Consider the following 13,018-nt stretch of genomic DNA (forward strand, 5'->3'; position numbering starts at 1 on the left):
CCGCCACCACCCCAACTCGCATATCATATATGCGACACTCTCTTCCCTACATGAAATGAACTCCACTTCTTTGAACTTTTTCGGTATCCTCCGCCAAACGTATGTGGTCCGCATTCCATACCGCGCAGCAACATTCCAATAGAAGACGGCCAAGCGGTGTGTATTGCATTCTTCTTAGTAGACCTGTTGTATCTTCTCAGTATTTTGTCAATAAAACTCACTCGTTCCGCTGTGCATGTGACCCCCAAGTTAATCGACCGGCAAGCTCGCCATTAGTAACAGTAGAAACCTTTTTTTGCATATGCCATACCGACAGCTAGCATTTTGCAACCATATTTGGAATGATTCTCCTTTTGATCTGCGGACTGTACTTACCTGCAAAATTGATGGTGCTTAGACACCAGTATTTAGATGTGGTTGAAGGACCATGCGAATTTCTTTCGCCATGTCCTCTGGTCACAGTTTCTATCGTTATTGAGATTAACCAGTATATTTTAAAATTGAAGCGCACAGTAATTGTATTATTAGATTTCGATTTTGCAAGGACACAAACCAGCGTTTCGATAATATCTATTTTCACATTTGTACCAAGGCCTATACTTTCACTTACTGTATTATTCAGCGGAGGTTTCGCATTTCATTGGATATCAATGGCTTAAAGGTTTCAGCTACGATCCGCACAATACTTTCTACAGATTTCCTGTAGTGAAAGAGTGCTTCGGTACTTACCTTGGGTACACAGCCTGCTAGTCTACGTACACTGAAGCAATCCCGCTCGTTAACACCTCATTGCAGAAAGAGTTCTACACAAGTCTTAAAAATTATCTCTAATAATATGAGATTGTAATGAGTTCGTTAATTAAAGCCAAACCCCCTCAAGTGTTGTCTCATTTAATGAATTGTGAAGTGCGTTGTTGGTATAATGAACAAAAAAAACCTTGTTTCGACTGTCACCTTCGTGTTGTTTAAATTATTTTGTACCAAGATTCTTTAAAAGAAAGTAATGTTGTCACAATGGAAGTTGAGCCTTCCACATAACTGTATGCTTGTTGCTACTTTACTGTTGTTTTATGGGATAGACGCCTGGAAACAACAAGAGATTAACTTTATAGTATGCCGAAGTAAACTTTTACCGTCAATATCTGTATGTATCTGGACGGGCCAACCGCTGCTTTGGTATTCGATTATGAGGAAGGCCATTGTTTTGTTACTGTCAGCGTCTCCCCCTCCCCCCCCCCCCCCATACAAATAACTAGCCGTTACCACTGCTGTTAATGCTCAACAGGTGCTTAGGATTTTATTAACAATAACAAACATAATTTCGATATAATAATAAATCATTGTATACTACTAGGCGCGTTCAATAAGTAATGCAACATATTTTTTTCTGTAAGCAGGTTGGTTTTAGTCAGGATTTCGATACATCATATTATTCCCCACACTTCTGGCTATAAAAGCCTGTTTTTTTTCTCTCTCCATATAATCTCCACTCAATGCGACGGCCGCAAGACATCTTATTGGGAGAGGCTGTATGCCCGCGTATTACCTCTACTGGTCGACGTCGGAGCTAACATCTTGCTACATCATCCACATACTACTTCCCGCGAAATGCATCTTTCATTGGGCCAAACAAATAGAAGTCGGACAGTGCGAGACCCGGGCTGTAGGGTGGAAAAAATGGTTCAAATGGCTCTGAGCACTATGGGACTTAACATCTATGGTCATCAGTCCCCTAGAACTTAGAACAGAACTACTTAAACCTAACTAACCTAAGGACATCACACAACACCCAGTCATCACGAGGCAGAGAAAATCCCTGACCCCGCCGGGAATCGAACCCGGGCGCGGGAAGCGAGAACGCTACCGCACGACCACGAGCTGCGGACTGTAGGGTGGATGAGGAAGAACAATCCAGTAAAGTTCGGTGATCTGGTCTCGGTGCGCATACCTGTGTGAGTCTTGCGGTGTGATGTAGTTCGTTTGATTTTTGTAGTGACAAACACCCTGCTGTCGTTTCTTCTGTTTCCTGAGACTAGCACAATACAGTTCAGAGTTGACTGTTGCACCACGAGGGAGTCCCAGAAGACTGTCGCTATGACGTCATCTACTAAGGGTAGGAACTCCCTCTTCAGAGGAAGGGGTGGTGGTGTGGCGCCACTCGGTGGATTGCCTTTTTTGTGGTTCGTAGTGATGAACCCTCGTTTCGTCTTCTGTGACGATGTTGGACAAAAAATTGTCACGATCAGCCTCGTAACGTGCAAGCAATTCCACAGAGATGGTCCTTCGTTGCTCTTTATGGTCTTCACTTAGACAGCGAGGAACCTAGCGGGTACGCAGCATTGGGTACACCAACTGGTGGATGAGTGTGTTAGCACTACCAACAGTTGTGCAGCGAGGTGTTTTTGATTCGTGGATCACCTCGAATGAGTGTGTCCACACGTTCCAGCATTGCAGGAGTCACAGCTGTGTGCGGCCAGCACAAAGGTTTTGCTACCTCGTTCCGATGATAACAGACGCCTCGTCCAGCGACTCACCGTGCTTTTGTTCACTGCCAAGTCACCGTAGACATTCTTCAAGCGCGTATGAATGTCTGCGATGCTCTGGTCTTCTGCCAAAAGAAATTCGATGACAGCTCTCTGTTTGGAACGCACCTCCGTTGCAGACGCCATTTTGAAGGCCTACGTATAGCAAGGCGACCTATCGGAACATAATGAAACTACGGAGGCGGAAGGGGGAATATTCCACAATCGAAATTGGTCGAGGAAAAAACCTGTTGAAATACTTATCGAACGCTCCTCGTACATCGGTTCAAAGTAGCTTCAAAGAAACTACAGTTCAGAGAAATACTACATTTCAAAAGCATTAGTCCGAAAATTTGTGAACTACATGTGTCATGAGATTGATTATATAATAGCAACAAATTCTTTAAACTTTTACAGTGTCATAATTTACCCGACATAAAATAGAAGTGTGCACTGAACGTCGTCAGTATCCAACTCACCTGTAAGACTGTAAGCACACGTCTGCAGGCTATGGCCATGCGAGTGTGTAAATGCCGAGAATGTTATTTCTTTGTCGTTTCCAGGAAAGTTCGGGAAGTCAATCTATTTATAATTTCGTTTTCTTTCTGGGTGTGCTTTTCTTGTTTTTCTTTCCTTTGTCTCACTCAGTTTCCTGTGGTTAGAAACTTCCTGGCGTATTAAAACTGTGTGCCGGACCGAGTCTCGAACTCGGGACCTTTGCCTTTCGCGGGCAAGGGCGCTATCAGCGCAGACTCCGTTGCAAAGTGAAAATTTCGTTGTGCAAACATCCCCCAGGTTGTGGCTAAGCCATTTCTCAGAAATATCCTTTCGTCCAGGAGTGCTAGTGCTGCAAGGTTCGCAGGAGAGCCTCTGTGAAGTTTGGAAGGTGAGAGACGAGGTACTGGCGGAAGTAAAACTGAGAGCGGGTCGTGGGTCGTGCTCGGGTAGCTGTGGTGGTAGAGTACTTGCCCGCGAAAGGCAAAGGTCTCGAATTCGAGTCTCGGTCTAGCACACAGTTTTAATCTGCCAGGAAGTTTCTATCAGCGCACACACCGCTGCAGAGTGAAAATTCCATTCTGGAACCTTCCTGTGGTTTCTCTATTCTGCCTGTGGATTCGTGAACCCTGTCGGTGTTGTTGTTGTTAGCCTGTCCCAGTTTGCTAGTACTGGTTGGACTGTTCTCTGTAGGCGGTCAGGCTGCAAGCGCATCCGTATGGGCAGTGGACTCGAGCAACAACAAATTATCCTGTTACACTTGTAGTTTTCCAAGGTGTCTACAAAAAGTATCTCCGCAGTGCCATATGATTATTAGCCGCGCATGCCGTGCGATTGGGGGTCCCATATTTGTTAACGAAACAATAAACGCACAACGATACTGCAGTGATATTCTGTACCCATTCATAGGAGAAGTTGTGTTAAGTGAAATACTGAACGGTTATTTTCTACAAGATGGTGCAACCGTGCATACAGCTCGCGTTTCAATGTCACTACTTGCTGATGTTTTTGGTGATCGCATAATTTCACAGGGACTTTGCCCTCCACGATCGCCTTAACACCACCTGACTTTTTCTTCTGGGGTGCAGCGAAAGCAACTGTCTATAAAAACCATGCAAAATGCATCGAGTAATTGAAAACTGCAATATCCACTTTAACTGCTGCCGTTATACAAGAAATGTTACAGCTTGTGTTTGGAAACGTGGTTAGACGAATTGAATTGCGTATTCAACAACAGGGGGACAACTCAACATTTCATGTGAAAATTTGTAAGTAAAAATGAATATTCAACAAACTGATAACTTGTATGTCACTGAGTTTCATTTTGGTATATTCACTGAGCCATACGGCACTGCGGAGAGACTTTCTGAACACCCCGTACAACATCTCGTCTTTTTCGAGACTCTCAAGTTTTAATGTTCTCCGAAAGTTAGAGGAGAAATTTGGAAACTATATTTTGTCATAAATCAAACTAAGTAAAGTCTGCGTCTTTGGACGGCTGCTTCGGCTCGCGCAAGAGTCGCGGGGAGACAGAAAGCTGGGCTACAGCTGGCCGTTGGCGGTGTTGCAGGGAGCGGGGCTGAGAGGCGGCGCCGGCGCCATGTCCCACCACAGCGACGACAACATGCTGATCGCGGGCAGCGACTCCTTCTGGGAGCCCGGCAACTACAAGCGCACCACCCGCCGCATCGAGGACGGCTACCGGCTGTGCACGGACCTGGTCGCGCTCGTGCAGGAGCGCGCCGACATCGAGAAGGCCTACGCCAAGAGCCTGCGCGGCTGGGCCAAGAAGTGGAACGAGCTCATCGAAAAGGGTCAGTAGCGACAACTCGAAACAATTTGTGTGACTTGACTCTAATAAAATCGTCGGAGCTTCGCCGAGATCTGTCTGACTAAATTTACTTTGCTACGAACAGTGAGACTCTGAAAGGGCCAGTACCGGTTGCACACAACAGCACATTTATGTAGAGCTGCTAGACTTTGCATGTGTCAGAGTGCCTGCGCAGACACCCAAAGTATTAAGATTTGTCCGTAATCATCACGATTTCTAGTTTAAATTATGGTGTTACGGGAGCCCCTGCTAAAATTACGGAATTCGCTATTTGATTTGTTTTAATAATTCCACAACAGTGTTTCTCGTTGCAGCAGTGTGTGAACCACTTTGGTTTGCCTGATACAATATTTTAACGTAGCCTGGAAACTCCTTGTGTCATTAGCAATACACAATATATATTTTATTAATGCAAGAATCGTGATTAAAGTTCAATTTTTACTTATTTCAAAATTCCTTTCAGTGTACTTACCAATTATGCAATGTTCTTGACTGTTCTGCCCTTCGAAAATTGATCTTGTTTCACACTCCACTAACAGTTTGCTTTAAGGTAACATTTGCGCTTTATATTTCGAAAAACGAAACTTTGAAATCTAGTTTTTAAATTCCCAGTACGCTTTCTTCTCTTTCTTACTAGGGCTCAAAGGTCTAAATGTTTAGGGTTCAAATGTTATAGCTATGCTTCAAATCGAGAAAGTCTTTTTAAAAACAATTCCGGCATCTGGTCCGCCCCTCCACACCTCTCCAATTATTGTTGTTGTTGTTGTTGTTGTGGTCTTCAGTCCTGAGACTGGTTTGATGCAGCTCTCCATGCTACTCTATCCTGCACAAGCTTCTTCATCTCCCAGTACCTACTGCAACCTACATCCTTCTGAATCTGCTTGGTGTATTCATCTCTTGGTCTCCCTCTACGATTTTTACCCTCTACGCTGCCCTCCAATACTAAATTGGTGATCCCTTGATGCCTCAGAACATGTCCTACCAACCGATCCCTTCTTCTAGTCAAGTTGTGCCACAAACTTCTCTTCTCCCCAATCCTATTCAACACCTCCTCATTAGTTACGTGATCTACCCATCTAATCTTCAGCAATCTTCTGTAGCACCACATTTCGAAAGCTTCTATTCTCTTCTTGTCTAAACCATTTATCGTCCATGTTTCACTTCCATACATGGCTACACTCCATACAAATACTTTCAGAAACGACTTCCTGACACTTAAATCTATACTCGATGTTAACAAATTTCTCTTCTTCAGAAACGCTTTCCTTCCCATTGCCATTCTACATTTTATATCCTCTCTACTTCGACCATCATCACTTATTTTGCTCTCCAAATAGCAAAACTCCTTTACTACTTTAAGTGTCTAATTTCCTAATCTAATACCCTCAGCATCACCCAACTTAATTCAACTACATTCCATTATCCTCGTTTTGCTTTTGCTGATGTTCATCTTATATCCTCCTTGCAAGACACTGTCCATTCCGTTCAGCTGCTCTTCCAGGTACTTTGCTGTCTCTGATAGAATTACAATGTCATCGGCGAACCTCAAAGTTTTTATTTCTTCTCCATGGAAGTTACTTCCTACTCTGACTTTTTCTTTTGTTGCCTTTACTGCTTGCTCAATATGCGGATTGAATAACATGAGGGATAGGCTACAACCCTGTCTCACTCTCTTCACAACCACTGCTTCCCTTTCATGCCCCTCAACTCTTATAACTGCCATTTGGTTTCTATACAAATTGTAAATAGCCTTTCGCTCCCTGTATTTTACGCCTGCCACCTTCAGAATGTGAAAGAGAGTATCCCAGTCAACATTGTCAAAAGCTTTCTCAAAGTCTGCAAATGCTAGAAATGTAGGTTTGACTTTCCTTAATCTAGCTTCTAAGATAAGCCGTAGAGTCAGTATTGCCTCATGTGTTCCAACGTTTCTACGGAATCCAAACTGATCTTCCCCAAGGTCGGTTTCTGCTAGTTTTTCCATTTGTCTGTAAAGAATTCGCGTTAGTATTTTGCGGCCGTGACTTATTAAACTGATACTTCGGTAATTTTCACATCTGTCAACACCTGCTTTCTTTGGGATTGGAATTATTATATTCTTCTTGAAGTCTGAGGGTATTTTGCCTGTCTCATACATCTTGCTCACCAGATGATAGAGTTTTGTCAGGACTGGCTCTCCCAAGGCTGTCATTAGTTCTAATGGAATGTTGTCTACTCCCGGGGCCTTGTTTCGACTCAGGTCTTTCAGTGCTCTGTCAAACTCTTCACGCAGTATCATATCTCCCATTTCATCTTCATCTACATCCTCTTCCATTTCCATAATATTGTCCTCAAGTACATCGCCGTTGTATAGACCCTCTATACTCCTTCCACCGTTCTTTGCTTAGAACTGGGTTGCCATCTGAGCTCTTGATATTCATACAAGTGGTTCTCTTTTCTCCAAAGGTTTCTTTAATTTTCCTCTAGGCAGTATCTATCTTACCCCTAGTGAGATAAGCCTCTACAACCTTACATTTATCCTCTAGCCATCCCTGCTTAGCCATTTTGCACTTCCTGTTGATCTCATTTTTTAGATGTTTGTATTCCTTTTTGCCTGCTTCATTTACTGCGGTTTTATGTTTCCTCCTTTCATCAATTAAATTCAATATTTCCTCTGTTACCCAATGATTTCTACTAGCCCTCGTCTTTTTACCTACTTGATCCTCTGCTGCCTTAACTACTTCATCCCTCAAAGCTACCCATTCTTCTTCTACTGTATGTCTTTCCCCCATTCCTGTCAATTGTTCCCTTATGCTCTCCCTGAAACTCTGTACAACCTCTGGTTTAGTCAGTTTATCCAGGTCCCATCTCCTTAAATTCTCACCTTTTTGCAGTTTCTTCAGTTTTAATCTACAGTTCATAACCAGTAGATTGTGGTCAGAGTCCACATCTGCCCCTGGAAATGTCTTACAATTTAAAACCTGGTTCCTAAATCTCTGTCTTACCATTATATAATCTATCTGAAATCTGTCAGTATCTCCAGGCTTCTTCCATGTATACAGCCTTCTTTTATGATTCTTGAACCAAGTGTTAGCTATGATTAAGTTATGCTCTGTGCAAAATTCTACCAGGCGGCTTCCTATTTCATTTCTTAGCCCCAATCCATATTCACCTACTACGTTTCCTTCTCTCCCTTTTCATACTACCCCTCTCCAATTATCGTGCCTGTATGATTGATAGCTTATCTCCAAACTTGACATATCTTTCTGTCTGATGCTGAGATACCAGATACTCTTTCCTAGACCTCGGTAGCCCTGAACTGTCTGTTCGACGCGCCTCACTTCCACCTTACTGCACTTTCATTCGCATTCTTGGCCCTTCCACACACCTAGAATCCAGAACTACAAGTACAGAGAGAGAGTAGACTGCACATTCCCATCTCAGGCAACCAAATACCAATTAGAAACACTCCACAGCAGACCTTTAGCCCACCCTCCCAATTAGGGACTGTCATTTCACATCCTGCTTGCAGCACCCTCATTTTACGTATAATCAGGTGACCAGCCTCTATCTCTGAAGTGAAGTGTTTCTGTTGGTAGTTTGTGTGTTCCCCTTGAGGGTACACTAATAACCGCTACTGACCACCTCTCATCACCAGCATTCAGCCAAGATTATGTGTAGCATCACTGGTGCTCCTCGCTTAAGGGGAGTTGGAGCAGGGCCCTATCCCGACAATGTTAAATTTAGTGACTTGGCTTCCCTGTACTCCACGAAATACCGTAGCCATTGACATGAAACTTTTACGGCACATGAAACAGTGTGTTCTGAGTCTACTGAACTACAATAATTGTATTTCTGCCACTGCTTCCTGAAATACAATTTTAGAACTACACAGTTAAAATTTTGTGTACTTTTTTGTATGTTATTCTAAATAATTTTAATTATACATAACATTATGTTCTTCTTTTAGTTCAGTAGACTCAGGATATGTATGTTATTACTCCCTGAAAATTTGAGTACTCGAAGTGGTTTCTGAGATTTAGGTAAAAATGCAAAAGAAAATGTAATTTTTGCAGGAACAGCTTCTAAAGTTTCAAAAGACTGTAACTCACTTAATGTACGCTTATTTTTATTTTTATTTTTAGTCACTCAGAAGCACCCTGCACCATACTGTATATCATCCTCTTGATCTTTTTCCAAATTTTTTCTTCTTTCTGGACTCCTTAGTGGCCAACTGCGCTGCATACTCTGCTGCGTACTCTGCTTTATCAATGCGAACCATGTCCAACTGTTCAAGTTCTCTGATGCAGTTTGCTCCAGGATTAATTCCCATATGCTGTAGCACTTTCACCCTACCAATGTTGCCATAAGTAAAAGCAATGACAGTGTCACTGATCCCCACTTTAGTGTCTTCATTCCAACAAAGTCCGCCCCAATAGCTGAATGGTCAGCGTGACGGACTGCTATCCTAAGGGCCGCGGATTCGATTCCCTGCTGGGTCGGGGACTTTTCTCTGCTCGGGGACTGTGTGTTGTGTTGTCTTCACCATCATTTCATCCCCATCCGGCACGCAGGTCGTCCAGTGTGGCGTCAAATGTAATAAGACCTGCACGAAGGCAGCCGGACCTGCCCCGTAAGGGGCCTCCCGGCCAATGACGCCAAATGCTCATTTCCATTTTATTCCAACAAAAACATTTTTTGGTAGGTAGGTCCATTAAGATTATTGAACGACTCATTGGGATTTTGAGTCTGACCTTGCAGACACTTCTTCAGTGATTCAGGGTTTGCCGGGTCTCTGTATATAGGTTTTATGATATCCATGACTGCTGCTGGGATGGAACGTTTATGGCTGTGTGAACTGTTTGAGTACTAGGCATTGCGGTAATTGCATCATGAATCAGGTCCAGGAGGGCAAAGGTGGTGTACTGGTTTTTCATTAGTTAAAAGTCTGTGGAAGAAGGTAGCCCATTCTGCCTGCTTAATTTTCAACAAATCCTCAGTATTATTTCTAATGGCCATCGCATAATACTGCTGTAGTTCATCAATCATTTTATCTGTCAGCCTACTTCTTATGGTTTTACCATCAGAAAGTTTCTTGTCTCTCAGACTTTGTTTCAACATTGTAAACCTGGTGCCCATCCTATTCTGGACATGACCAATACAAACACGTAATTTAACCTTTATAACACAGGAATCCACAGCCTTCTATATAAAAAAAATTACCAATTTTATTAGATCTTGAAGTAATGCACATAAAAATTTTAACGTTTTCAACCGGTGTAGATAATATTTTAAAAAATTAGAGAAAATACTTCCCATGTGAGTTTATAATTGATTATAAATAATCATTTTATTCGGAAAATTGCAAATTTTATAATGAGATAAAAATCCGATTATTTGAATTTTTTTTTTTCTGTTCTAACTCCCCTTCAGCACATAAACACATCAGAGTAGCCATTGAACCTTGCTTGTATACATCAGAAAATCCGCTATTCCTCGATGCATCTCCTCATCCTGCTATCCTACGAATCTACAAACTATGCATTCCTTCTCACAGACACATCATGCCGTAAGTATCAAGCACAACTAATTGCATACCCTTCCTTAAACTCAAGATATTTTATGTTCCCACCAGACACTTTGAAAGTATTCTACACTCAGTCTGTGCCATCCTCACATTGTATTCCTATGCTTTTACTATGCAATTTCTGTCCCATTACCGCAAATATTTTTCCACTCTGTCAATCAATTTGCATACTTTCACCACAGTAGGTACAATGCAGATCTTCGTTTAATACCTGATGTATTGACCATTAACAGTTGACTCGCCATTCCTCCTCCTTCACACATTTAGAATGTTTCTTTAAACTTGGTGCTGATGTGTCCTCCCCCCCCCCCCCTCCCCCCCCCCCTTCCTCGAACATGCACTGGGGGTTTTCCCCACCTCAATTAACAATGTTGTTTGACCACAAGGGCATACACTTAGGTGCACCTTTCATCCTTCCGCACAACCTAGACACTACTTGCTGCAGGTTGCGCCCAGAGGAATTTCCCTTCCTTGTGTGCCCTAGGCTGGGGCATTTCCCTTGATCACATGCCCTGGGCTGGTGCATCTCCATCAGTCAGTTATGCCCCACTCTCCTTGCCGTCCACTCTTCCACCATCAAGATATTTCATACTAACTGCCACCCCCATCCATCTTACATGACTGAAGGCATATTGCAAATCTATGAAGGGTATTCAAAAGACGAGGTATGAAACAACACTGTCATTATGATTGGAGTCTTTATTCAAGAGATCCCACTGTTACCTTGTTCCCAGAATTCCTGTGGTGTCACAGGAGCCAGTCCTCCATGTGGCCTTCAGTTCATTATATGAGTTGCAGCACTTCCCTTTGATGTGCGTTTTTAGCACATCACACACATGGAAGTCGCAGGGTGATATGTCCAGGATGAAGGGCAAATGCTGAAGCTGCTCCCACTTGAACTTGGCCATTACATTGTGTGTGACCTTGAAGACTTGTGGACATGCATTAGTGTGGAACAGAATCGTTCCCTCTGAGAGCAGTCCCGGCTGTTTGCTCGTGATAGACTTAGTGAAGGCTACAGCGTGTCTCACAGTACATGTAACTGTTAATGATTTTCTGTGATTGAGAAATTCAATGAGTACTGGACCTCGGACTTAAAAAAAGACTGTGAGCATCAACTTGTGTGCTGAAGGCACAGCTTTTAGTGACACTTTTTACCTTTTCGTTTGAACACTGTTTATGAACCTCCGTAGCAGCGTTCTGATAGCCATGTCTGATATTGTGTAAGCTCGTGTGCAAGTGCCACTAAGTAAATTCTTGCCTGATTGTGCACTCTGTATTCTTTTGGATAATTTTATTTCAGAGGACTCGCTGGATTCACCTAGTACTGATACAGGTCCTCTCTCTTGTTAACCAGCATTTGTGATTATTTTATGGCTATAGATTAGCTTCTAATGTGTTTTCTAAAAATGGTTAGTTTTTACGTAACTTCTTCCTCAAATTCACTTGAGTAGTTTACTTCAGATGGAAAGACTTTGTTATACTGATGGCAGTGGTATATACCTCTGGAGCCAGAAAATGTAGTTTTCTTCAATTGTGATTCAAGAATACTAGTCATGGAACTTCTGGAATTTCATTCCACAAAACCAAATTCCTTCACTATTTCAGAGACCAAATAGTTCTTTTCCATGATCAAGTTTGAGTTGAAATTATTCAAATGTGCTGTTGAACAGTTCATCATAGAAATTGTTTTCAATACTGTTATATACTTCACACCCGAGATTTCTGTAGTGTTCCACTTGCGGAGCTTAAGTAATGAGTGAAATTATGGAAGCTTTTAGATCTCAACATTAGATAAAATTTTTGAGTAATGGGCAGTCCATCAAAATCAGGCTTACCCTATTTATGAATCTTTAGATTTTATTAGATTTTGATTTCCACTTTTTCTTCACATGAACATTTTCTGTATGTTACCTTGTACAACATGATCGTCCATTGTAACCTCCAGCAGTTATAGTTCAGTCTAAAGTGTAGGTGAAGCAGTTCGTGTAATGATTTACAGTCAGTTTTTCAAAACTGCAACAGTATTTGTGCTATTAATTGTTGCTATACTAATGAGGCTGCCAGCGTCATTGTTCCAATAATCCAGTACACCCGTTAAACAACTTGCAACTTGCCTGAAAGAAAATGCTAAAGAATTTCATCTACAGTACTCTGCAAAGAACTGTACGGCATGTGGCAGGGGGTACTTTGTGTACCCCAGTCTCTTCTCCCATCCTTCCTTTCCTGTTGCATTCATGAATGATCCATGAGAAGAAAGATTGTTGGTAAAGCTTACCTAAATTGTCTTTTCATGAAACAAACACAGAGGGAGGCAGTGTTTTGGTTGACTGCTGTGGAGATTAGATTAGATTAGATTAGATTTACTTTCATTCCAATTGATCTGTAGTGAGGAGGTCCTCCAGGATGTAGAACATGGCAGAAATACAACAATACATGACAAATATTTACAACTAAAACAAATAAGCTAATGTACCATTCCACGGGTCCCAAGTGGAATGATGATTTTTTAATGAACACTATATGAAAGACTCATTTTACAAATACTAATGCACTGAAATTAAAATAAAAAAAGTTATTTTATGTATTTATAAGGTAATACACATG

The 13,018-nt window shown here is 42.1% G+C and overlaps 1 protein-coding gene across 9 annotated transcripts in view; it reads left to right on the forward strand.

The window, feature by feature from the left end:
* LOC124805154 (protein kinase C and casein kinase substrate in neurons protein 1-like) overlaps nucleotides 1-13,018 on the forward strand; it is a 554,660-nt gene that overhangs the window by 499,717 nt on the left and 41,925 nt on the right. For all 9 annotated transcript variants that reach the window (XM_047265633.1, XM_047265632.1, XM_047265627.1 and 6 more), the window contains one exon: nucleotides 4,588-4,831. In XM_047265633.1, coding sequence (XP_047121589.1) covers nucleotides 4,618-4,831 — 214 coding nt within the window. In that variant the 5' untranslated portion in view covers nucleotides 4,588-4,617. The remainder of the gene's footprint in view (nucleotides 1-4,587; nucleotides 4,832-13,018) is intronic.

This window comes from Schistocerca piceifrons, chromosome 7 (genome assembly GCF_021461385.2).
Source record: "Schistocerca piceifrons isolate TAMUIC-IGC-003096 chromosome 7, iqSchPice1.1, whole genome shotgun sequence".
NCBI lineage: Eukaryota > Metazoa > Arthropoda > Insecta > Orthoptera > Acrididae > Schistocerca > Schistocerca piceifrons.